Below are 27003 nucleotides of genomic sequence, written 5' to 3'. Positions count from 1 at the left end.
AGATGTCGAATAGCCGAAGAAAACCGATGCAAAGGTGCCAGATTTTTTTCCTCTCTTTTCCCCCTTGTCGCAGTGCCATTACGGGGGTCTCGATGTCAATGTTAGTGATGTAGTGCAACACCGGGGTGATCATTTACAACAAGGGCCAACAAGGGCCACACTGAAATGACACCTGACTGATACAAAAAAAAAAAAAAGCTTTGCTGAAGGGTTGAGCCATTTTTATTCTCTACATGGATCCCGGATACACAGTACCACATCTGGGTCATGTACGATGCGTAACATTAGTTGTAGTGTTGTGGATAAAAATCACACTGGATCTCTGCCCGAAATCTTTCATATGAGATCAACCTTTTTTTATATATTATATTAAATATATATATATATAAATATTTTATCTCTCATCTGTAAAAATCCTGGCTCCTCGGTCCCTCACCTTTCGTTCCCCATGACTACGTAAACACACACACACACACACACACACCTTCACTCACTCGTGCTCACGCTCACACACACACAATATGAGATTTGTGTGTTTTTATTACGCCGCCTCTCCCAGGAGTGCGATCGTACGCTCTTGGTTGCCAGATCCTCAAGCTGTTTTAACTCTATAAGGCATTTCTAATGGTATCAGATCCCCCGAGATGCAGCGCTGACGATCCCGAGAGAAGCAAAACGATGTTTTCCGAGTGGAAGTTAGTAAAGGAGAAGGTTAGCGAACAAATTCGGCCCTGGACGTAAACTATTTTTGCGGCATGAGATCCTCTTTTCTTTGTTGATCGAATATCTGGGAAGGTGGAGGTGGTGGTGTGTGTGTGTGTCCTGGGATCGACAAAATTTAAGTATTAAATGAATATTTTTTTTTTTTATATTAGTATTTTCATTTCATTTGACTAACGACGTCTGTTCCCCTCTGCGACTTCCCTCCTTCCTGCATTCGATGTGTTGTCCTGCGTTACTATGACTACAGCTCAGTGTTTGTCATGGCAACGCAATCCGATAGGTCGGACGTTGCCCGTAGCAACCCTTCCAGACACGGTGCTATAAAAACAACATTGACTCATTCGTCCGTTTTTTGTTTTTTTTTTCATTCTGTAAGATAAAACACATGTTTGTTTCTGGAAACGGTTCAACATGTCGTAACGCTTTTCTCATCATCTTCGGGTGACATGATGTTCTCCTCTTGTCTGGGGAGGGGGGTGTTGCATGTTCTCGAAGGTTCTCTGTGTGGATCGGTGTAATACGTACACACATACGGACACCACATACTCCCGAAAAAAAAAAAGAAAAGGATGAACCCACTGAGCCGCTGGTGTATGCATGCATGTGCATTAAGCTGTTATAAGAAAAAAAAAGACATGCCTTAAGCTTCAGCTCCTCACATCATCATCTAGTATAGCTTTCAACATTCAGAGCACACACACACACACACACACACACACACTTATACTTAACGTACCTCATTCTGTAAACTTGTATGTTTTATATGCCTCTAGTATGTGATGTAAGTGAAACGCTGTTTGCTGACTGGGGTTGAGGAACATTTCAGCCTAAGGTTTGCAATGCTGTTAGAATCCTTCCTCTTTCTTCACTTGCCCCTCCTTTACCCCCTGACCCTCCCCACCCCTCCCTCCCTTTTTCTTCAAACCCCACTGTTTTGGCTGGTCGATCACGTCTTTGGGGTTTGAGGATGTTCGCTCGCGCTGAAAAGTGTGTAATGGATGGTGATGTAAAAAAAAAAATGAAAATAAAAAAATAAAAAAAACATGGTGGTTTGACAAAATTAAAAAAGTAAAAAAAAAAAAAAAACATTGTTCATGTCTTTTCTTGGTGATGTCATCATGGGAATCGACTCGACGCAGCTACAATGACTTACAGTAATATAATAATAATAATAATAATAATAATAATAATAATAATAATGGCACCCTTAGTAAATATTCTATATTAATTGATCTTGCTCTAGCTGTTACTGAGCTGTTCGATCGGAATGTCATGGGTTCATATCCCAGCATCACTGAGTTGCCACTGCTGGGCCCTGGATCACGACCCAATGTCTTTTGTCTGCACTCGGTTGTACACGATTCTCTGTACTTTATTCCTCAGATCTGTGTTGTTATGTAGCTCTATGTTGTTTTTTACAGAATGCAACACAAGGGTTCTGGAGAAATGTCTCATTTCAATAAAAGCTTTTCGACTTGAAGGCATTAACCCTCAGTTTTTGAGCTGTATAACTGAGATAACTATAAGTCGCTTTGGATAAGTATATATATATATATATCTCACAACCCAGGAGATAATACTGTTGGGTAAATACTTGAGCTTATTGCATGTGATTAGGTGGTGTTGGCACCCCATAGACCTCCTTCATCATCTCTGAAATTAATTAATTAATCAGTTTATTTATTTATTTTCTTGTTCATTGGGAGTGACGACGATGGACAGGATTAGAAATGAGTTTATTAGAGGGACAGCGCATGTAGGATGTTTTGGAGACAAGGTGAGGGTGGTGAGATTGAGATGGTTTGGACATGTGCAGAGGAGGGACATGGGGTATATCAGTAGGAGAATGCTGAGGATGGAGACACCAGGAAGGAGGAAAAGAGGAAGACCAAGGAGGAGGTTTATGGATGTGGTGAGGGAAGACATGCAGGTAGTTGGTGTGAAAGAGGCAGATGTAGAGGACAGGGGGGTATGGAGACGGATGATCCACTGTGGCGCCCCCTAATGGGAGAAGCCCAAAAGGGATTAAAATAAATTTTTTAACTCCCATTTCACTTGAGTCAAAAATCAAAAAATATGTTTGATTCTGATCACAGCACCACCAAAATGTGACCACTGGGCCCCTGAGCGAGGCCCTAAAAATATCATATCTTGCATTTCATTTCGCTCAACAAAAAAAGGGCCTCCTCCTCTATAGTTACAAAGGGAGGAAAAAAAGAACTGTGAACGGACCCTTCCAGGTGAACCACAATCCATACAATCTTCTCCTGCTTTATTATTGGGTTTCAGGTTTCCTCCAGAAATTCCGATAAAAAATACAATGTTAAATAAATCCAAAATTCCCATTGCAGTCATTTCAATAGACTCATGAGGTTTTATTGAAAGTTTTGTTGTTGATCATCTGTATAATAAAATCCATGACATCATCTTTGTTTTATACAGCAATAAACTTGATCGATTAATGATTAATCGTGTGCAAATGTTTTGGCACACCAAGTCACACCACCTGCTTTTACACATGCAGGAAAAATGTTGAAGGGAAATTTTATGTTTAATCAGAAACAGCTTTTTCAATTTCCAAATACACTTTATAAGCAAAAGTTTGTAGACACCTGACCATAAGATTAGTATGTGCTTTTCATCTCATTCCACACTGAGTCCCCTTTTGCTCTTATAATGATCTCCAGTCTTCTGATGAAGATGTTCCACTAGATTTTGTGTAGATTCATTTTGCTTTAAGGATGTTAGTAAAGTCAGGTACTGATGTTGGTGATGTGAGGAGGTTTGTGTGCGGTCAGCGTTCCAGTTCATATGTTCAATAGGGTTGGAGGTCTATGTAGGAGGTCTTTCACTCCAACCCATGTAAAGCAGATCTTCATGGAGCTGGATTTTGTGGAGATTTTGTGGAGATTCTTTCAACCACAAGGTGAGAAGGTGAGAAGGTGAGTAGGCCTGGCTCTACAGCAGGAGATCTTCTACAGACTTCCCACCCATGCAAAGTGTATCTTCATTGATATGGATTTACGCACAGGGGTATTGTCATGCTGGAACATTTTTGGGTCTCCTAGTTCAGTTAAAAGGAAGATGTAATGCTCCTACCCCAAAGACATGAATACAGTTGCATGCCTCCAACTTTGTGGTAGGATTTGGGGGAGGGACCACTGTGTCCAGTGTCCCAATACTTTTGTCTGTATAATGTATTAACATGCAGCATTACTAATATCTTGGTTTATCTTGAACAGCTTTTGAAAAGAAAACATCCAACTACAGCAGAGACAGAAAGATGTTGATGATGGTGGACCACTAGGTGGCACTATACACCATATCGACTTTTAGCTTCGTTCTTCTAAATACAGCACAAATGTCTCTTTGATATGGTCACGTAAATAAACGAATATATTCCTGCACAAAGATTTAGACTAGAGTAATAAAAAAACGGGTTTCATTTCACATATCAGAGACACTGTGAATGGACACATGTCCATCCATATGTGGTTCCTCCTCAAACTGTTACCAAAATGTTAGAGGCACACTCTTTTATAGGACGTGTTTGAATGCAGTAACATGAAATTATTCCTTCACTTGAACTTAGAGACCCAAAACTGTTCCAGAGTGACAATGCAAACCCTGTGCACAAAGCCAGTTCCATGAAGATGTGCTTCACATGGATTCAGGTAGAAGATCTCCTGCTATAGAACTTTATATGTTCAATGTTCAATGTTATTTCACACCCTTGTGATTGAATGAGCGCAAATCTCCATAAGCACACTCCAACATCTAGTGGAACATCTTCAGGGAAGAGTGGAGTTAATTACAAGAGCAATTGTGGAATTAGATGTTCAAAAAGAACATCTTATAGTCAGGTCAATTTTTTGACAAATTCTATGGAATTAATGATGTTGGATTTCATCAATTTTCATAAAGTTTGGGGTCTTTGAGAAGAAAACTGTGCTCTACGTTTTTGCATTTCGAGGTGCTTTTATGCTGGTTCTTGGCAGTCGGGAAAAGAGCGATAGTGCTTTTCTCCTTGTGGTGCACAGCGTCACAGTGTCACAGCAAGGTTAAAAGAGCAACATGCTTATGGAAAATGAGATATAGGCAGGAGAACCTCAGGAGAATGGAGAACAGAGAGGGGAAAATAGATACACCTGCCCAATGTGTGGAACAAGGGGATAGACTTGGGGATATATATATATATATATGGTATAGTGCTTCAGAGAGATTGAAGCACTATACCATAAGGGATAATGTTTATTCATTTTTACTACCAATGGTTTCTAAAATACGTACACACAATTATCAAACATCTCAAAGTGAATGTCTGAGCATAAACAATCAAAACAGTTACAAAATGGTTTTTGAGAGACACGTGGATGTTCCTTTTGTTTCTATGCAACAAACGCAGTCATGTAACGGTCAGAAGATTTACTCTGAATAAACAAATCTATAAATGTCCAGATGTTCCACTTTATTTTCATTGAAAAAACTTGCCTTAGTATGAAGAACAGCTTTACACACTTAGCATCTGGACACTTCTACAAACGTTCAGCTGAAACACTTTGCTGTGTCTCTTGTAAAACTCGCCAAAGATGTTCTTCACTAGATGGCGATGTTCGTGTTCATCCCAGAGCAGTTTAATAGGATTTAGGTGCGTTGACTGGGCAGGTGGTTTCATGATAGATATCACTTCAGATGTCTGTTTGCTCTTTAAGAACTCACTACAGAACTCAGACGTGCGCTTCGGCTCATCGTCTCGTCGTACGGTGAAGTCGCTTCCAAAGAGCCACAGTCCAGACGGAACTGCATGGTGCTGAAGTATGGAATGGGAGCCGTTTTCGTTCAGGATTCCTTTCACTTTCCGGAACCTTCTCTGCTACAAAACAACTCCAAACCACTAAGCTTCCATCTCCATGTGTGAATGTGGGGGTGAGGGAGTCTCATCACATCTTCTCTCCTGTTCTCCGTCTTACACAAGTTCTTCTGTTAGAGACAAAAATGTCTCATTTGTACTCTAAAGAATTTCATTCACTGTCCAATTGTTGTGTTTTACAGAGTTAAGAAACAAAAGGAATATGCATGTCTCTAAAAAACATAAAGGTCTTGGTGTTTCCACAGTCACTGTTGCACTCGAAAATGTAGTTAAATCTTGCTAGTGGACTCAGGAGTTTGGAACCTGCTGAATATATAAACTATTATGATACTATTTTTTTTTTTTGTATCGATCACGTCCTTGACGTCTCACACAGCCTGTCCTGTCAATCCTTTCATGTCCACAAAGACATGACGAGTCTCAGTGTTGGTAGTTTTGACTCTGGCGCTGAAGCAGCAGAACTTCAGGAGACCTTTATTCACCTGATTTCCCCCTGTGGGTGTAAACTGAGGGGCAGAATGAGTGACAGGACAAGAGGGCAGGGTGGGATGGGAAGAGATTTGGGTCTGAGGGGTGGCACTGGTGGTTTTGAGAAGGCAGTGGCTTTTAAGAACGTTCTGGAAGGCTTTTTTGAACTCCTGACTGAAGCAAGTGTAGATAATAGGGTTTAGGCAGCTGTTGAAGTATCCAAGCCAGAAAGTGATCTTAAATACGGTGTCTGAGGGTCTGAGGTCTGGAAAGATGGAGCCTACATAGAGAAAAAAAACATAAATTGACTATATTAATAATATAATTAGTATTGGAACACTTGCCTTTTCCAGCCATAGGTGGTTCTTCCTCAAACTTCCACCACAACGCACTGTTCCAGAATGACACCATGAAGATATGCATTAAATGGATTGGAGTGGAAGATCTCCTCTCTATAGCCTATTGAACACCACAGGCCTCTTTTCATCATCTACATCAGCACCTGACTTTACTAACACCCTTGTTGCTGAATGAATCTCCACAAATCTCCACAAGCTCCACACTCCAACATCTAGTGTGTGAACACCTGGCCATATGATTGCTATGTGCTTTTTGGACATCCTATTCCAAATGTAATCCCCATTTGCTGTTATAATAATTCAGGTCCTGATGTAGGTGAGGTCCAGTTCATCCCAGAGGTGTTCAATAGGGTTTAGAGCTCTATAGTAGGAGATCTTCCACTCCTACCCATGTAAAGCAAATCTTCATGGAGCTCTATCTGTGCACAGGGGCATTGTTATGTTGGAACAGGTTTGGGTCTCCTAGTTCAAGTTACAGTTTGGGGAAGAACCAGAAAATGATCACAATTATTTTTTCCATATAGTTTATATGGCTTCATGTGGATATCTGGATATAGCTTGGTTTTTATTATCAAATCAATGCATCCAAAAAGTAAATTTATTTGTATTCATAAAATTTATCATACCATTGTTTAATTCTCAGCCCAATCGGAGCTGAGAATTGAACAATGGTAAACATCTTGTCTATAATCTGAGTAACTAGTTAACATCATTTCAATTGGCAGAACATGTACTCACTGATGGGCAGCACGAGAAAGAACGGAAGCCAGCAAAGGACGAAGCAGCCCACCACTATTCCCAGGGTCTTTTCCGCTTTCATCTCCCTGGAGAACGTGAGCAGCTTCACCAGGGCACCATAGGTGCAACATTTCCTACTACCCTCATCTTCAGTTCTGCTCTCAGCATGGCATCTCTGAGCATTGCCACGGTGGATCCTGAACCCCGCGCCGTCCTTTACATCACTGTGCCATTGCCCTTCGTGGAGACTTCTTGCTTTGCTTCGTGCCACTATGTAGACTTTACAGTACATGACCAATATTACAGTTAGGGGAATGTAGAATGAGCAGGCGGCCGAGAAAATGGTGTATCCCGGGTCTTCGTTGACATTACACACAGATTCATCGTCAGGCATCGGCTCTCGCCAGCCAAACAGTGGGCCGACGGAAATGCCAACTGACGCCACCCAGACACCCACCATGGCACCAATGGCACGCCCACTTGTGACTAGGCATGGGTATCGAAGTGGGTAGCTAACAGCCAGCCAGCGGTCTACGGAGATAGCACAAAGGTTAAAAATGGATGCGGTGCAGCACATGACATCGAGCGATGCCCAAACACCACACAGAACTCGACCCAACACCCAGCGTCCGAGCGCCTCGGATGAAGCCGACAATGGCACCACCGCGCAACTCAGCAGCAGATCAGCAACAGCTAAGTTGGCCATGAAGTAGTGCGTGACCGACCGGAGCTGACGATGGCACGCTACAGACATGATGACCAGCACATTCCCCGTTACTCCAAACACAACAAAAAGCATGAAGACCACCACCATGGTTACTACTTTGGGGATGTTTACATCATATACTGATGCCTGGGTGCAGTTCAGGCAGCTGTCAAGGTTTAACACTGCAGTGAAGTTTTCTTCAGCAGACATCATAGCACATCTCCTGTGAAGTGGCTTTTGTGTTTATTGATCAATTCTACTTCAGGTGGTACATACAGTGTTGATATCATAGTCATCCATGTCTTAAATCCATCAGCTTGGGTTCTGGATTCATTCTAGTTAGAATCGTCTTCTTGCCATCTTCACCTCGTCTTCCAGTGGAGGTCAAGGAACAACTACATCTAAACACTAAACTTAGTCTGAAATTTCCAATGACTGTCATTGTGTTTCTTCAGTCTGTTGTGCATTCTTGAAAACACTTGCAGCATCCTGTGAACAGAGAAGAAGAAGCCGGGGATATAGCAGACACCTGATCTATCTCATGTCATATGAATTCATGCTTGATCTTGTAAATGCAGTTATTTGGATTGTTTGACAACTAACATTTGTTGTTAGTCTGAATTTCTAATTGTTATTGTACAATTTTGCATACATATTGATTTGTATATTGTGCAAAAATATTAACAAAATATACCTACGCTGTCACAGATAATCAAGACATAAAATTCCAGCAAAATAATTCAGACGTGCATCAATCTCACAAAAATTCACCAATCAGGGAATCACAGCTTAATAAACAACTGCATTTCAAATATTAAAAAAAATAGTACAGACAAATTGTTCTTAAATATACATATAAAAACTCACCTTTATAGAAGTCGTGTCTCCGAGAGCTCGGATGAAATAAATAACGGACCGAAGGACATGCGAGTGAAAAACACCCGACTCGAAGAGGCATCTTTATGCAAGTTACATGCTTTACAGCCACTACAAGATGACAGTATGAGCCCTTTATGCCCCTCCTTTATGCCACTTTTTTGTGCACAGGATGGGCTGGTGCATTGGGCAGGGGCCAAGCTCATGCTATTCAGCTCAGTTCATCAAAATGTATGCAATGTCCAAATGTATTTTGCTCGAATTAAACAGATAGACGCATTCACTCTTTTCCTTTGTATGCTGCTGAATCTGAACACTCACTTATTTTATCTATTTCTACAAATTTTCACAGAAAGCAGTCTTTTGTGGTTACAGGATTTTATGTATATGAAGCTCAGATTCTGATAATGAAAGGAAACAAGAGAAATGGCATGAGCACAGGTTATAAAATGCTCTCAGAATCCTGCTGGATTGCCATCCATGATGCCCCTTGTGCTTTTAGAATTTGTAGGTAATTGGGAGAAAACTCTACAGAGCCCTGAAAGCTGAATGTTTGTGTCTCTTGGTAGGTTAAATGCGATAAATTTAATAAATGTCAACATTTTTCTATAGGGATACTTGTCCTGGGTAAATATCATCAGCTTTCCCCAATCCTCTTAACTCTCAGAGACTCGCAGACACACTCAGAGACACTCAAAGAGACTCAGAAACTTAAGACATGCTCAGAATTTTAATATCGCTTTGGATATCGACCAACATTACAAAAAAGGATGAGGCCAAGCAAGGGGTCCAATTATTGTCAGCTGTAATATTCTTTAAGCCTTTACACACACACATATATATATATATATATATATATATATTCACCACAAAAATCTCCTTATTAAAATGTTGATTCGATGCTCTCGAATGGACGCCTCTTCCCGTAATGTATGCTAATTTATTCTCAGGAGGTTTTGTTTGTGTTGGATTATTCACAGGAGAGAACAGGAAAATGGCTCTCTGTTAGGAAATTGCTCAGACTAATTGTCACTTCAGTTGTCTGGAAGCTGGAACTCGACGATAAGCTGCACTCATATCCGAAATACGTTGTTGTCTAGGAATTAATTAAACTTCATCAAGAGCATTCATGTGTGAAATTCTCCTGCGGGGGTATGGACAATTTGAGGCCCATTTGTTTACAGAATTGTGTACAAAAAAGCTTAGAAGGATCTGACTATAGACATTATAGTGACCTGTTTCAGTGCATTAGTACCTTGTGGTATCAGATTGGATAGACAAAAAAAAAAGTACAAACCTTTTGAAGACGGCGAAGAGCAACGCTGGCATCGGGAAACCACTCACCTGTCATTGATGGTCAAACATTTTATGTGACAGATTAATAAAAACGGCAGGCAGCAGTTCTGAAGGTTTTTGGAGATTACATGTATTAAAGGAAATACTTAAATGTGAAGCCTGGTGAGTTCAGTTCAGTTAAATTTTATTTGTAAAGAGGTTTTAACAATGGACATTGTCCCAAAGCAGCTTTACAGAGATATAGAGGTTATAAGCTAAAAATGTATATGTTTGTGCCTATAAGTTTATACCTTATGAGCGAAATAAGCACCATGAAACTGGTAATAGAGGAGCCAAACTCCCATCCTCAACACTGAATGTCTATTCATTACACTTCCATCATTGTTAAGGTTCTGTTCTGTAATGGCCACTTCAATGCAGAAATGTTTATGCAAATTGCAGTCTTCAAAATGGCAAAAACCATCTTCATAGTTCTTGAGTTGCTCAGTAACTTCATGCATCTTTAGGCTGTTTAGTTCTCAAACATCTTTAGAGTTTAGTGGTTATGGCATTTGACTTTGGCTCTGAAGGTTGTGAGTTCAAATCCCAGCTACACCAATTTGCCACTTCTGGGTCCCTGAGCAAGGCCCTTAACCCCATATCTGCTCAGTTGTATGAATGTGATAATTGTAAGTCACTCTGGATAAGAGCATCTGCCAAATGCCATAAATGTAAATATCTGCCGATCCTGATACTCATTCATTTTCCATAAGAGTAAAACACCAATATGTATATTTCAGGTTATTGTAGACAACTTAATACATTTGATGTCAGGCTTTTGGATCATGAGCTTCTCCAAGTGGCTTCTGCACCTCGATAATTCGGATAAACACAAAGACACGTGCTGTTAAATTTAATCTTGAGGCACCAGTGTTTGCCCATAGACTTGCATTGACTTGTAATGGAATCTGACCTTTCCAATATGGCGGGCGCGTTCACGTGCAGTATTGGCTAGCGATCCTGTCCAATATGGCGGGAACCGTTATCCTGACCGAGCTGAATTCTCAAGTTAGGTAACAACGGAGGTCGGGGTCAGCTCAAAGTGGGTGGGACTTGAGCTTAAAGTGGGTGGGACTTGAGCTCAAAGTGGGTGGGACTTGTTCTCAAAGTGGGTGGAGCAGGTTCTGCATTTACTTATACAATAAACTGATGCTGAGATGTTTTGGGGGTTAAAACTATTCAGGTGAAATCAGTATAATATAAATTAATCAACATGAAATAAACAACTGATAACGTAGAAAACAGCAGACACTTGTACACAATATATTAAAATAATGTACTAAACAATTTGATCAAAAGCAACAAGAAATGTTTTTATGATGAGCACAAATGACTAAATGATGTGGAGAAACAAATAGTTTTGAGAATTTTATTTTTGATAAGAGAAATGCTCCAATGCAAAAAAAAACTGTAAAGTCCTTATTAGGTGTAAATAGAATTATAGACTGTTATGCCATGAAGTGGATTCCTTTTGCAACCTTTAGTTCCAAATGTGAGTCGGAGATAGAAATCAGTCCTGCACCATGTTCAGTACTTAATCTTCTTACATTTCTTGCTGAAAACCCCACAATTTTCCCATATTCACACACCAAGTGCTCTGAAATCGATAAAGACGACAGTTCTTTTTCCGCCATATCTAAAATCACATTAAGATGAGGTTCCAAGGTCATTTTGATTAACCTGTTTGATCTTCTAGCTATCTTGCCCCATATTTTGACATGTTCCTTTGGCAACATAATAATTTTAATTCCTGTGTCATTACTTAAAATCATAATTTTTTCGGATTTCTTTTGCGTGCATCCATGAAGAAATAAGAAAATGTCTTGTTTTTTTTTTTCTAGTTTGGTTCTGGAGTATTAATAATAACGGTCCTTTATAGTTTTTCACATTCTCTTTCTAAAATACAAAAAAATTTAATGACTAGAAAGACGCCACCAGCGTCTTCCCATAGACATCTATTGACTTGGTGTGGAATGTGGACCTTTCCAATATGGCGGAAGCGTTGACGTGTCGTAGCAGTTAATAAGCCTGTCCAATATGGCGGATTCCTTTTTTTTTTTTTTTTGTATACATTTGTTGAGCCGGACGCGAACGAAAAGGAAACACCGCCTCTCTTGTGACGTCACGTGACATAGCGTCAGAAACCCGGAAGTAAACATTCTAAACAATTTAGAGAGTTGATTCTCAAACAGCTCTGATATTCTATTATTATATTTATTTTCTGTGGAGGAAAAAAAAGGAAACCTGATTCCTGCTACTTTTCAGACAACGTTAGTGACGCTATTATTAATTTTTTATTGCTTTAAAATAATTATCGAGTCATAACTTTCTTAATATGTCAATTGAATAAGCTTCGAATAGAATGTTTATTTCATTTATATTTCTCTATATTTGATCACATTCATGTTTTTATCACCATCATTTATCTTCTTTGTGTATGTTTTTTTAACAGAATTATTATTATTATTATTATTATTTTAAAGATTGTTTCCTTTACAGTATGTGTTACTGCTATTTTATATTCATGTATATTTTATATTCTATTGTCTACGTTTAAAATCGTGTTGTACTGTATGCAAATAAATTTTTTTTATTATTATGATTATGATTATTATTAAGTTAATTTTGTTCTACTCCATGTTGTGATCAGGTCATGATGCCCGCTCTGAGCAGTTCAGACGGTGGAGGAATCTCAAACAATAAAGTGAAATATTCCAGATTAGCAGACAGTGATGAAGGTTACATCGACCTGCAGGTGAGGAGGAATAACTTTTAATTAAAATAAATAATCCAACATCCATTTTCCCTGAAATGAGAAGGATAAAGAAAACCAGTTTTTACATCACAGTCCAAAGATGTTTCAAATAAAACATGAACTGGAACTACTTTTTCCAAAACATCTGCACATTAATACACAACCTTTAGGCGTAGTGTGAAGCAACCCGGATCTACTTCTACAGCAAAGTTATATCAAATTCTACAGGCGTGACTTTCATTCTCTCACTCCATCCTCTATCATTCTCCTGTTCTCTACTACTGATCCCTCCATCCTCTATCATTCTTCTGTTCTCTACTACTGATCTCTCCATCCTCTATCATTCTTCTTTTCTCTACTAATCCCTCCATCCTCTATCATTCTCCTGTTCTACTACTGATCTCTCCATCCTCTATCATTCTTCTGTTCTCTACTACTGATCCTCCATCCTCTATCATTCTTCTGTTCTCTACTACTGATCTCTCCATCCTCTATCATTCTTCTTCTCTACTAATCCCTCCATCCTCTATCATTCTTCTGTTCTCTACTACTGATCCTCCATCCTCTATCATTCTTCTGTTCTCTACTACTGATCTCTCCATCCTCTATCATTCTCATGTTCTCTACTGATCCCTCCATCCTCTATCATTCTTCTGTTCTCTACTACTGATCTCTCCATCCTCTATCATTCTTCTGTTCTCTACTACTGATCCTCCATCCTCTATCATTCTTCTGTTCTCTACTACTGATCCCTCCATCCTCTATCATTCTCCTGTTCTCTACTACTGATCCCTCCATCCTCTATCATTCTTCTGTTCTCTACTACTGATCCCTTCATCCTCTATCATTCTTCTGTTCTCTACTAATCCCTCCATCCTCTATCATTCTCCTGTTCTCTACTACTGATCCCTCCATCCTCTATCATTCTTCTGTTCTCTACTACTGATCCCTCCATCCTCTATCATTCTTCTGTTCTCTACTACTGATCCCTCCATCCTCTATTATTCTTCTGTTCTCTACTAATCCCTCCATCCTCTATCATTCTCCTGTTCTCTACTACTGATCCCTCCATCCTCTATCATTCTTCTGTTCTCTCTACTGATCCCTCCATCCTCTATTATTCTTCTGTTCTCTACTGATCCCTCCAACCTCTATCATTCTCATGTTCTCTACTACTGATCCCTTCATCCTCTATCATTCTTCTGTTCTCTACTACTGATCTCTCCATCCTCTATCATTCTTCTGTTCTCTACTACTGATCCCTCCATCCTCTATCATTCTCCTGTTCTCTACTACTGATCCCTCCATCCTCTATCATTCTTCTGTTCTCTACTACTGATCCCTCCATCCTCTATTATTCTTCTGTTCTCTACTAATCCCTCCATCCTCTATCATTCTCATGTTCTCTACTACTGATCCCTCCATCCTCTATCATTCTTCTGTTCTCTACTACTGATCTCTCCATCCTCTATCATTCTTCTTTTCTCTACTAATCCCTCCATCCTCTATCATTCTCCTGTTCTCTACTACTGATCTCTCCATCCTCTATCATTCTTCTGTTCTCTACTACTGATCTCTCCATCCTCTATCATTCTTCTGTTCTCTACTACTGATCTCTCCATCCTCTATCATTCTTCTGTTCTCTACTACTGATCCCTCCATCCTCTATCATTCTCCTGTTCTCTACTGATCCTCCATCCTCTATTATTCTTCTGTTCTCTACTAATCCCTCCATCCTCTATCATTCTCCTGTTCTCTACTACTGATCTCTCCATCCTCTATCATTCTTCTGTTCTCTACTACTGATCCCTCCATCCTCTATCATTCTTCTGTTCTCTACTACTGATCCTCCATCCTCTATCATTCTCCTGTTCTCTACTACTGATCCCTCCATCCTCTATCATTCTCCTGTTCTCTACTACTGATCTCTCCATCCTCTATCATTCTTCTTTTCTCTACTAATCCTCCATCCTCTATCATTCTCTGTTCTCTACTACTGATCCCTCCATCCTCTATCATTCTTCCTGTTCTCTACTACTGATCCCTCCATCCTCTATCATTCTCCTGTTCTCTACTACTGATCCCTCCATCCTCTATCATTCTCCTGTTCTCTACTACTGATCCCTCCATCCTCTATCATTCTCCTGTTCTCTACTACTGATCTCTCCATCCTCTATCATTCTTCTTTTCTCTACTAATCCCTCCATCCTCTATCATTCTTCTGTTCTCTACTACTGATCCTCCATCCTCTATCATTCTCCTGTTCTCTACTGATCCCTCCATCCTCTATCATTCTCCTGTTCTCTACTACTGATCCCTCCATCCTCTATCATTCTTCTGTTCTCTACTAATCCTCCATCCTCTATTATTCTTCTGTTCTCTACTACTGATCCCTCCATCCTCTATCATTCTCCTGTTCTCTACTACTGATCCCTCCATCCTCTATCATTCTCCTGTTCTCTACTACTGATCCCTCCATCCTCTATCATTCTCCTGTTCTCTACTACTGATCCCTCCATCCTCTATCATTCTTCTGTGCTCTACTACTGATCTCTCCATCCTCTATCATTCTTCTGTTCTCTACTACTGATCCCTCCATCCTCTATCATTCTTCTGTTCTCTACTACTGATCCCTCTATCCTCTATCGTTCTTCTGTTCTCTACTACCGATCCTTCCATCCTCTATCGTTCTTCTGTTCTCTACTACTGATCCCTCCATCCTCTATCATTCTTCTGTGCTCTACTACTGATCCCTCCATCCACTGCTCTACTGATCCTTCCATCCCTGTTGGAGGGTTATACATACATACACTGTGTATGTATTTCTGTGTGACGCATCGCGTAATATTGAATAATTCCTGTTTTATTTTTTCTCAGTTTAAGAAAAGTCCACCTAAAGTTCCTTACAAGGCCATCGCTCTGGCGACGTTCCTCTTCCTGGTCGGATCTTTACTGATTATTATCGGCTCTCTGCTCCTCACCAGGTACATTCATGTGGAGGTGAGGTGACAATTCAGAAACCTACAGTATGAATAAATACACTACATGGACACATTTGTGTGGACATCTGACCATAAGATTTTTACATCCCATTCCATATTAAGTCAACATTCAGAAACGTGTAGAATCTCCTGCTACGGAGCTCCAATCATATTGAACATGAATTAAAGTGAACACTGACTGCACCCCAGGCCTCCTCACCTTCTCACCTCCATCACTACCTGACTTTACTAACACCCTTCTCACTGAATGAATCTCCACAAAATCTGGAGGAACATCTTCCCAGAACAGTGGAGATTATCATCACAGCAAATGGGGACTAAATGTAAAAACGGGATGATCAAAATGGAAATACCAAACGCATGCTCAGGTGTCCACAAACTGGCTGTAGATTTCTTTAGGGATTTGCAGATACATAACTCATAAAAACATTCTGATGTTTCCACAGAATCCAGAAAGGACAATTCCAGTGCTCATCATCGGCGTGCTCGTTTTCCTTCCCGGCTTTTATCATTTGAGGATCGCTTTCTATGCCGCTAAAGGTTACCGTGGTTACTCCTACGACGATATTCCTGATTTCGACGACTGATTCCTGATTCCTGATCCCGATCCGTACCGTAATGGTGTTACACAAGCTGCATGTTTTTTTTCCCTCACTGAGATTTACTTCCTGTGAAACACACACACACACACACACACACACACACACACACACATTATATATACATTATTTAAAATACAGTCCAATATTTCCTCTGATCTGTAAATCAAAGTTCAGCATTAAACATTAAAAGCCGAATGATTTGCCTTTGTACACATTTCATGTTTCATGTTTATGTATAATGTGTTTAAAATAAACTATTTTATGGTTTTTCTGTTGTTCAAACGTTTATATTACGCATTATGTAGTTTGCTCCCATTGTATTTACATTTCTATTATTATTATAATTTTTTTTTTTTTTTGCACTTTTTATAGGGTAACAAGTGCAAAAGTTTTTGCACCCCCCATGTTTTTGTTATTGTTCCTTTAACTGTTCGCAGGTAAACACATTTATTTAGTTTATTTATTCAATAGGAAAATGTTATCATTTGAAAATGGAGAAAATTCTTTACAAATAAAAAGCTGTTCAGAGATGAATTTGGGGTACAAGATCTCAAAAACATGGCTATAACGGCTTTGATATATTTTAATATATTTTTCAAATATCTGTTGTGATGTCTTAATGTACGATGATGAAAATAAAAATAAAGACAGAAGCAGAAACTTTATTTTTTTTATTTATTTAATACATTTTTTATTTAATTGAACCTCTAATATTGTCTAATTAATTAATTTATTTATTAAACCAGCTATTTGTTTGTTTGTTTGTTTGTTTGACCCTTTTGGTGTAATATATATACAGTATATTAACGTTATGTTAATTGTTAATATGTTCTTTATTTATTTACTTTAACTTTATATATAAATTTTTTTAATGATCCATTAAATGTAACAGTAATATTTTTCATATTTTTAGTATCGTGATATTTTTATTGAATCCCCCAACCTCGGTAACACACAGTTTAACCCAATCACTGTGACTCAAACACACTCGATATTTGCTTCATCTTACATTGAGGGTGTAAACACTTGCACAGATGAATAATTACTGCTTATAGCACTGAGTATCAAAAGTGTTGTCAATTAATTATATATATTTCATGTAAATGATTCATTAGTAAAAATACAAAATTCCTAAGATGTTGAGATGTTCGTTGGGAGTGATGACGATGGACAGGATTAGAAAAGAGTTTATTAGAGGGACAGTGCATGTAGGACGTTTTGGAGACAAGGTGAGGGAGATGAGATTGAGATGGTTTGGACATGTGCAACGGAGGGACATGGGGTATATCAGTAGGAGAATGCTGAGGATGGAGACACCAGGAAGGAGGAAAAGAGGAAGACCAAGGAGGAGGTTTATGGATGTGGTGAGGGAAGACATGCAGGTAGTTGGTGTGAAAGAGGCAGATGTAGAGGACAGGGGGGGATGGAGACGAATGATCCGCTGTGGAGACCTCTGATGGGAGAAGCCGAATGAAGAAGAAGAAGAAGAAGGGGATGAAGGAAGTCTCTCAGAGTTGTACCGCCATCTAGTGGCAAAAGTCTGTCTACTGAAATATCCTAGAAAAGTAAATTTAATTAAAAGCTACTTTACAGTAAACTTTCTATATAAAAAAAAAAATAACAGAACATTTTCTTTCTGCCTCAAGTTAAAGTAGAAATTATGCTAAATAAATTTAGTGTGTGGGATTAAGATTAATTGAATGAATATATTTTAAAAAATTAATTAGTGTATATCTTTGCTGTTATAACAACCTTATGGAAGATGTTCCAAAACATATTGAAGTTTGGATCTTGTGGAGATTTGTGGAGATTCATTCAGCCAGAAGGGTGTTAGTAAAGTCAGGTGGTGATGTAGGTGAGAAGGTGAGGAGGTCTGAGGTGCAGTCGGCGTTCACATTCATCCCAAAGATTTTCATTGGGGTTGGAGCTCTATTGCAGGAGATCTTCCACTCCAACCCATAATATGTTCATGAAGCTGGCTTTGTGCACAAGAACATTGTCATGTAAACAGGGTTTAGGTCTAAAAGTTCAAGTGAAAAGCAAATGTCATTCTCCTGCATCCAAAAACATTTTGTGGGCCTCCAAATGTGTGGGAATAAATTGGGGAAGAAGCGAATATGGCTGGAAAATCCTGATCCACTGTCATTTCCGCAGTGTTGACACGAGCCCATGTCATCACAAATAGTTAAGAATAGTCAAATATGTACGGCTTAGTAATGATAATAATATATATTATTGCTGGATTAGTACCAGCAGGTGACAAGTTTGTCATGTCGCTTGTGGGTTTGTGGGCGTGGCCTGTTTTAATGAGAAAAACGATCAATGAAAATCGCTTTTTAGATTTGTTCTAAGGTTTAATTAACGAAGCTGTACTAGCTACAGACCTCCAGTGATCTCCAAGCTGTTTTTATAAACATATTTAAAAATAACTTATATATGACTGTATAAGTTTTATACGTTTTTGTTTTAAATTGCAGGTAAAAAAAACCTACATTTTGGAGCAGGAAATTAAAGAAACTTCGGACCACGAGTGTAAAAGGACTGGTCCAAAGTCAATCAATCAAGAGAATAATTTGATTTGGGTGCTAATTGGAAAAGATTAGCAAATATCCTTTTTAGTTTTTCAATTTAATTTCACACACACGTTTTAAACCACGTGTTTTTAATCGGTCCTCATGACTTCTGCTATTGACTGGGTTTTATTAAATCACCTCTCATGTGCTCTAAATGCTGTGATATAAACACTAGAGGAAGAGAAGGACAAAGTACAGAGGGTGTGTCAAACACGTACATGTTGTGTTATGAGGAAGAGTTGGGAAGTAAACAGTGTCTAATCACCTGAAAATGTTCACAGGGAACTTTATGAACATCAGGAAAACGTGTGTTTCACCTGTACACATCCAGGTCTCTCTCTCTCTCTCTCTCTCTCTCTCTCTCACACACACACACACACACACACACACACGTTTCAATGTTGTTTAGGACATGCTGTGTGTTGCTGTTGTCTATAAACATGAACTAACCAACTTTATATATACTGTACACTGTAAACAGTTTTATATATATATATATAAATATATATTTACAAAATTCACATTTCGGTACACACCTCGGTTTGTAAGTCACGGTTTCGGTTCAGATTCGGTACGATTAGATGGAAGAAATGCATAAAATTGCATGTCGTTTCATATTAACACAGTTTATTATTATCAACATTTGTAAACATCAACAGTTTACATTTTAAAACTATTTAAAATAAAATGCCTGCTTGGTTAAAAAAAATATCAAAGAATAATATTTGATACAAATAAAATTAATTCTATTAAATAAATTGAGAAATTAAATTGATTAAATAAAAATGTAATAAATAGAAATAATTAATGAAATAATTTACATTTGTTAGATCCCATTTGGGTAATACAGTGTGTGTGTGTGTGTGTGTGTGTGTGTGTGTGTGTGTGTGAGAGAGATAAATCTGTGATGATACAAATAAATCTATGATATTCTATGCCATATATTTTGTAAAGCAATAATTTAGCAATTAATAATAGTATTGAATTAATATTAGTATTGAATTGGAAGGTTGGAGGTTCAAGCCTCAGTATCGCCAGCCTGCTACTCTTGGGCCCTTGAGCAAGGCCCTTAACCCTCTGTGTTCCAGGCGCGTTGTATCATGGCTGATCCTGGGCTCTGACCCCCAGCTTTATAACATCACTGAGATATATGAAGAAAGACTTTCACTGTGCAGTAAAGTACATGAGATATAAAAAGTCTATATCTTTCTATATGATTTGAATTCTTAATGAAAATAAAAGAATAATGACACACTGTACATCTCATTACATCATAAAGAGGTGCAGTAGAATTTATTTTAAATTATGAATAATTAATTAATACCACAATACATATATTACACTGTAATAAAATCTATTATAATAATATCTTAAATATTTATAGCAAAAAAATATTATTATTATTAATAACAACACCAGCTATGATAACATTTCATGGGCTCACATTTATATTATTATTATTATTATTATTATTATTATTATTATTATTATTATTATGGCTGTTGTTGTTATTAATAATAATTATAATTTTTTGCTATACATTTTTAAGATATTATTATAATAGATTTTATTACAGTGTATTTACAGTTCATCAAGTTTCATTTATACAAATTATATTTATTGTAGTTTTTATTAATTATTCATAATTAAAAATAAATTCTACTGCAACTCTATGATGTAATGAGATGTACAGTGTGTCATTATTCTTTTATTTTCATTAAGAGTTCAAAATCTCTACATAATAAAATAATGTTAATAATATAAACAAACCAACAAAGTTTATATTAATTATTAATAATAATATTAATTAGTAAATTATATATCATGTAAATAAAAAGCGCTGAAATCTTGTTTTCATGTATCTTATAATTTGAATGGTTTTATATTTTATTTCTATAAGTTTATTTATTATTATAAGAAATTTAAGTGGATATCAGATGCGGCTGATCTGAGATCTCTCTCTCTCTCTCTCTCTCTCTCTCTCTCTCTCTCTCTTTCTCACACACACACACATACACACACACACACACACACCGCTCTTCCTGGTTGTTGAGGGTAACGTGTGTGCGCGAGTGCGCGTCCTCGAGAAAACAGAACAAACACACGCGCGCGCACACACACGCACGCACGCACACACGCGCGCGCGCGTGCAAGTGAAAAACTCCGCGCGCGAGCCGAGTGGATCGGACTTTCCGTGGAAACGGGTTACTTTCCTGATGAACAAAATCCACACCATAATAATTTCCTAAACGAGATCCAGGATCTGGGACGTCTTTTTCTTTCTTTCTTTCTTTTTTTATTTTTATTTCTTCTCTCTAAGAGAGTGGAGGAGTGGAAAGAAGAACCTGCTCGCGACCGGGAAGGAGCCGCGCGTGGATGCTGACTCTCTGTAATAATAATAATAATAATTACGGGGATGCTGTGAGGATTTTTCTCATCCACTAGTAAGTACGAGTTTCTACTGCAGGGTTTTAGGACTTGAGAACTTCTCCGACCTGCTCCAGTGCGTTCCTTCCATACAAGAACCCTGAGGTGCACCTGAGCATGAGCGCTTTTCATACACTAACTTTTGCATAGAGTCTATCTATCTATCTATCTATCTATCTATCTATCTATCTATCTATCTATCTATCTATCTATCTATCTATCTATCTATCTATCTATCAAGGAGAAGAAAACTTGAATCGTTTATTTGCATTTATTTATTTATTTATTTATTTATTTATTTATTTATTTATAATAGCAATGTATTTTGTCATGCTTTATTCGGAAACCATTCCTTATCCTGACTCACCCTAATTCCTGATCCAAATTTCCTAAATCTCAAAAGCAGAGTTTAAAAAATATATAAAGATACTTAAATAAAGGTACTGAAATAAAGGTACCAACAGTACTACTGCTGCTTGTTGCTAATTTCAGGCCAGCAGGAAAGAAGAGTGCAGTTAAAGAGCTTCATTTCAGAGTCACTATAATGTATGCATGTAATTAAAACAGTAATATAATCAAAAATATATTCGTTTATTGGTATAGAGTGGAATGGAGACGCAATGTGGAATAGGATGTAAAAAAAAAAAAAAGCACATCCCAATCTTATGGTCAGGTGTCCAAAAACATTTGGCCATAAAGTACTTGTTTGTCCGAATCCGAATGATAAAAATGACACACATTATTATAAAGATCATATTCATATTTCCCCTGAGATTCTCTTCAGAGAAACTGACTCAAGACCTTCCGACCAATCAGAATAGAGGATTCGACAGAACCGTGGTATAATACTCTGGAGATTTTCCACAGAGGAGGCTTGAAGACTGCAGAAAGAAAAGTGCCGAAGTCGTGTGATTAGTGGGGGGAACTTTTAAAACACACTCCATCATCTGCTCTCGCAGGGTTTTAAGGATCAACAGACATCAATCGGATCGGTGCCTGAAAGCCTCTTTATGCTCTAATCATCACCCACAGTTGACACAAAGCTGTTTGGTTCGCTATTTTTACATGAAATATTCATTAAGGTAAATTATGGTCCAGGAAAAGAGGGTTATGGACATCTGGCTGTAACGTGAGATTTTGGATCGATGCTTAAAACCACAGGCATCGTCTCATCGTCTCATCGTCTCATCGTCTCACTTAAAGCCTGCTGTGACTCGTTGGTTTACTCACAGCCGAGCTCTAAGCCTTATTATATGATTATATGTGTATATGTACTGTATATTTTATTCTACAGTATATAAAGAGGTTGATTTTAATTCAAAAGTTGTGAAGGTCAAATTGAAGGCTTTATAAGGTTAAAGTTAGCATGTGTACTTATCTTGTTCACACTTCTGAAAACCTGTGACTTTTTCGAAAGACTCCGCTCTTTGGTTCAGTTTTTGAACTCAAATCCTTGTTGGTGTAGATCTTTAACCTGCACATTTATTGTCACAATGTTGAAGTCATTTGGTGGAATTACAAGAAAGCACAGTTTTTTGCAAATCATCTTCTCTTGATTGTCTTCAGAAGGTCAAACGGTCAGAAAAACACAGCTAATAATAAGGCAATAGTGAATAAATGTGGGTGTAACCGATGAGAGAATCGAAGACAAAAGCAAAAAGAACCTACAAAAGAACAATTGAATATTATGTCTGGTTTAAATAGAAGGAGTGGATTGGAACTAAACAGGGAAGAGGTGAGTTAGTGTACAGTTGAGTTAGTGTTCAGGTGAGTTAGTGTTCAGGTGAGTTGATTTTCAGGTGAGTTGATGGTTAGATAAGTTAGTGTACAGGTGAGTTAATGGTTGTGTGAGTTAGTGTTCAGGTGAGGTAGTGTTCAGGTGAGTTAATGGTTAGGTGAGTTAGTGGTTAGGTGAGTTAGTGTTCAGGTGAGTTAGTCTTCAGGTGAGTTAATGGTTAGGTGAGTTAGTGTTCAGGTGAGTTAGTGTTCAGGTGAGTTAATGTTCAGGTGAGTTAGTGTTCAGGTGAGTTAGTGTTCAGGTGAGTTAGTGTCCAGGTGAGTTAGTGTTCAGGTGAGTTAGTCTTCAGGTGAGTTAAGGGTTGGGTGAGTTAGTGTTCAGGTGAGTTAGTGTTCAGGTGAGTTAATGGTTAGGTGAGTTAGTGTTCAGGTGAGTTAGTGTCCAGGTGAGTTAGTGTTCAGGTGAGTTAGTCTTCAGGTGAGTTAAGGGTTAGGTGAGTTAGTGTACAGGTGAGTTAGTGTTCAGGTGAGTTAATGGTTAGGTGAGTTAGTGTTCAGGTGAGTTAGTGTTCAGACGAGTTAATGTTCAGGTGAGTTAAGGGTTAGGTGAGTTAGTGTTCAGGTGAGTTAGTGTCCAGGTGAGTTAGTGTTCAAGCGAGTTAATGTTCAGGTGAGTTAGTCTTCAGGTGAGTTAAGGGTTAGGTGAGTTAGTGTACAGGTGAGTTAGTGTTCAGGTGAGTTAATGGTTATGTGAGTTAGTGTTCAGGTGAGTTAGTCTTCAGGTGAGTTAAGGGTTAGGTGAGTTAGTGTTCAGGTGAGTTAGTGTCCAGGTGAGTTAGTGTTCAAGCGAGTTAATGTTCAGGTGAGTTAGTCTTCAGGTGAGTTAAGGGTTAGGTGAGTTAGTGTACAGGTGAGTTAGTGTTCAGGTGAGTTAATGGTTAGGTGAGTTAGTGTTCAGGTGAGTTAGTGTTCAGGCGAGTTAATGTTCAGGTGAGTTAAGGGTTAGGTGAGTTAGTGTTCAGACGAGTTAATGTTCAGGTGAGTTAAGGGTTAGGTGAGTTAGTGTTCAGGTGAGTTAGTGTCCAGGTGAGTTAGTGTTCAAGCGAGTTAATGTTCAGGTGAGTTAGTCTTCAGGTGAGTTAAGGGTTAGGTGAGTTAGTGTACAGGTGAGTTAGTGTTCAGGTGAGTTAATGGTTAGGTGAGTTAGTGTACAGGTGAGTTAGTAGTTAGGCGAGTTAGTGTACAGGTGAGTTAGTCTTCAGGTGAGTTAATGGTTAGGTGAGTTAGTGGTTAGGTGAGTTAGTGGTTAGGCGAGTTAGTGACCAGGTGAGTTAGTGTTCAGGCGAGTTAGTGTACAGGCGAGTTAGTGTTCAGGTGAGCGTGAGTTTTTAAGAGCCAGTCGGAATTGGGATCTTATGCAGCCAGAGGGGAAAAACAACTGACCAAGCAAAAATACCAGGAAGTAAAAGATGTTTTATAAATGTCTCTGATGGAGGGTCTTTATTTACTCTATCGTGGACATTTACACCACACACTGCACACATGAAGCCACCAGGGTTACAACTGGATGTAAGAATTTATGTTAGGATTGGATTTTAGGATTGGATGTTGGATGTTAAATTGAATGTAAGAATTGGATGTTAGGATTGGATGTTAGGATTGGATGTTACATTGGATGTTAATTTGTATGTTAGATTTAAGATTGGATGTTAGAATTTGGCGTTAGATTGGATGTTGGACTGGATGTTTTTTTTTTATGTTAGAGTTGGGTGTTATAATGGATGCTATGATGTTAGATTAGATGTTAGATTAGATATTAAAATAGGATGATAGAAGAAATATTGAGCACTTTGGGGCATTGATCATTGATCAATAAAACACACACAAACCCATTTGATTCAAATTGAATTTAAACTTGTTTGTTTTTATGAAAGTTTACTTTGAACTTACTTTGAACTCACACAAAAGGAAGTGAAGTTTGCCTTCACTTAATGGTCAGATGTTATCCTGGGATTTTTTGTGTTTCAGTCACTGGTCTAAAATAACTGTCACTTTTAATAACTTAAAAAAAAAACCATCTGGTTGTTTCTTCAGCTCAGTCTCATGCTGGGAAATGGCCAGAAAACACCAACTCAAATGACTTGAATTAAAAATCCGACTTGTCTGGATAGAACTTGTCCATTGGTTTTAGCGAGTGTGACTTGTTCTTACATCTTCATCCACACTTCTGATTACTTCTGACCTCGTGTTTGCAAATCTGCAACAACTCGAATGAAAACTCAGTTTGCATGAGCAGTAGTAAAAGTTCGAGTTAGGGGTGGGATTCGTGTTCTGTACCCCTCTAGAGGACTTTATTAGCATAAAAATAAACTCATTCATATGAGTATATGTTTCTTATCAGATTAGGTTTTGGTTTCTGGCTCTTACGAGGCTGCAGAGTCAAACTGAACACACCTTATACACACATTCAGGGATCAGAGTCACATCCTCAATGATCTCTTCAGGGATTAATGAATGACTTCCAAAGTGACAAGGTGACAAATCTCAGGGTGTGAGACACAAACACACACAAACACACACATACACGCGAGCTGTGGAGATCAGGGTGTGATCTCGGCAGTGAAGACAGATTTGTTTGCACTTCCCTCCTATCCATTAGTTCAATTTGCATGTGGTGGAAGACTTGCTGTGTCCACGTTTAAGAAGATTCCTTTCACACAAATCTGCACTAGAAGTCCTTTTAGCTGCATAAAAATCAGTGTATTTGATACTAATGGCTTTTTTGGTGTTTGTTTTGGTCTGGATATAATTTAATGTCCAAAAAAAAGAAAATGTTGAATCTTTGAATTATTGTTTTGAAATAGGACACGGTTTAAATATTTTATTTGTATTTTTTATTTTTATATTTTATTAATTTTTCTACAGCTCACGTGTTCTCCAGCTCGTTCTACCGTGTGAAAAAACACACGGCGTGTTTGATTCACAGTCGAATTCATTTTGCTTCCATGCATTTTTATCCTTTTTTCACTCGGATTCAGTGAATTTGATACTTTTGGTTTCACACTGGATATAATTCAACGAACCAAGAATATGAAAGAATGTCAACAGACTGTAGTTTTCATTAAACACTTTGAAACACTGGTCAGAAATGGGAGCAGTTTAACGATTTTACTTCATGCAGAACTTATTTTCTGTTATTTCATGAACTCAGTGGCACAGTTCCTACAGCTCAGAATGTTAATGCAAATCACTTTCTGTTGGTAAACCAATTCACTTCCGTTTTCAAGTTTATTTCGTCTTCTGTGTCTGAATTGGAATGAGTTTGGTCTTTACATTTTGTTCGTTTTTTGTACCAAAGAAATGTCGCCTGACACTCGTGTAGGTCTGAACAGCAGTAGTTTTTTATAAAACTCTTGAAACAGTGCTCATTTTTGCGGCAATTCTGTGGCACATTTTCTACAGCTTGTGTCTCCAAACTTAAACTATACAGGGGTCCCGTGGGGGTTAAGTTCTAAAAATCAAAATTTTGGACACATCCCCGCAGCCCCTATGGTATCTTAGTGAATTCATCTAGACATTACAGCAGTAAGTTGGTTCCTTTTTGATGCACTCAACAGAAAATATAAAGAACTGGACAGAAATGCTTTATTTATCACTCAAAATGAATAATACAATAATGTGTTTGTAAAAATTGTATGGAATTTGTGAATAAAAACACAGTTTAAAATGTTATTCCTAACGTTCCTGAACATTCGTCCCCGCTGCGGATTCCCGCCAATTTTAAGATCATGAGAATCCGCGAATTTTTCGAGCCATGAATTACCGGTGGTTG

At 38.3% G+C, this 27003-nt stretch overlaps 3 protein-coding genes and 1 long non-coding RNA gene across 4 annotated transcripts in view; 2 read left to right on the top strand and 2 right to left on the bottom strand.

Moving 5' to 3' along the window:
* Positions 1 to 254: 254 nt before the first annotated feature.
* LOC124393591 lies at positions 255 to 2217 on the bottom strand. The gene is made up of 2 exons (XR_006927339.1): positions 1419 to 2217; positions 255 to 484 (listed from the first exon to the last, which is right to left on the bottom strand). It is a non-coding gene; the product is annotated as an uncharacterized LOC124393591 (long non-coding RNA).
* A 1404-nt stretch (positions 2218 to 3621) lies between these two features.
* Positions 3622 to 8884, bottom strand: adra1ab (adrenoceptor alpha 1Ab). Its single transcript, XM_046860442.1, has 3 exons — positions 8732 to 8884; positions 7159 to 8353; positions 3622 to 6341 (listed from the first exon to the last, which is right to left on the bottom strand). The coding sequence occupies exons 2-3, from the start codon at positions 8075 to 8077 to the stop codon at positions 5962 to 5964; spliced, it is 1299 nt and encodes a 432-aa protein (XP_046716398.1). The 5' UTR covers positions 8078 to 8353; positions 8732 to 8884; the 3' UTR covers positions 3622 to 5961.
* Positions 8885 to 12192: 3308 nt separating this feature from the next.
* tmem230a (transmembrane protein 230a) lies at positions 12193 to 17099 on the top strand. The gene is made up of 4 exons (XM_046861500.1): positions 12193 to 12345; positions 12726 to 12830; positions 15708 to 15830; positions 16279 to 17099. The coding sequence occupies exons 2-4, from the start codon at positions 12729 to 12731 to the stop codon at positions 16417 to 16419; spliced, it is 366 nt and encodes a 121-aa protein (XP_046717456.1). The 5' UTR covers positions 12193 to 12345; positions 12726 to 12728; the 3' UTR covers positions 16420 to 17099.
* A 4313-nt stretch (positions 17100 to 21412) lies between these two features.
* Positions 21413 to 27003, top strand: part of igsf9a (immunoglobulin superfamily, member 9a) — a 42943-nt gene continuing 37352 nt past the window's right edge. Inside the window, exon 1 of the mRNA XM_046861829.1 lies at positions 21413 to 21451. The gene's annotated coding sequence lies outside the window, so the exon portion shown is untranslated. The remainder of the gene's footprint in view (positions 21452 to 27003) is intronic.

The sequence above is a fragment of the Silurus meridionalis genome, chromosome 11 (assembly GCF_014805685.1).
Source record: "Silurus meridionalis isolate SWU-2019-XX chromosome 11, ASM1480568v1, whole genome shotgun sequence".
Classification (NCBI taxonomy): Eukaryota; Metazoa; Chordata; class Actinopteri; order Siluriformes; family Siluridae; genus Silurus; species Silurus meridionalis.
Note: the sequence above shows the minus strand (reverse complement) of the source record. Positions and strands in the feature narration are given on the sequence as shown.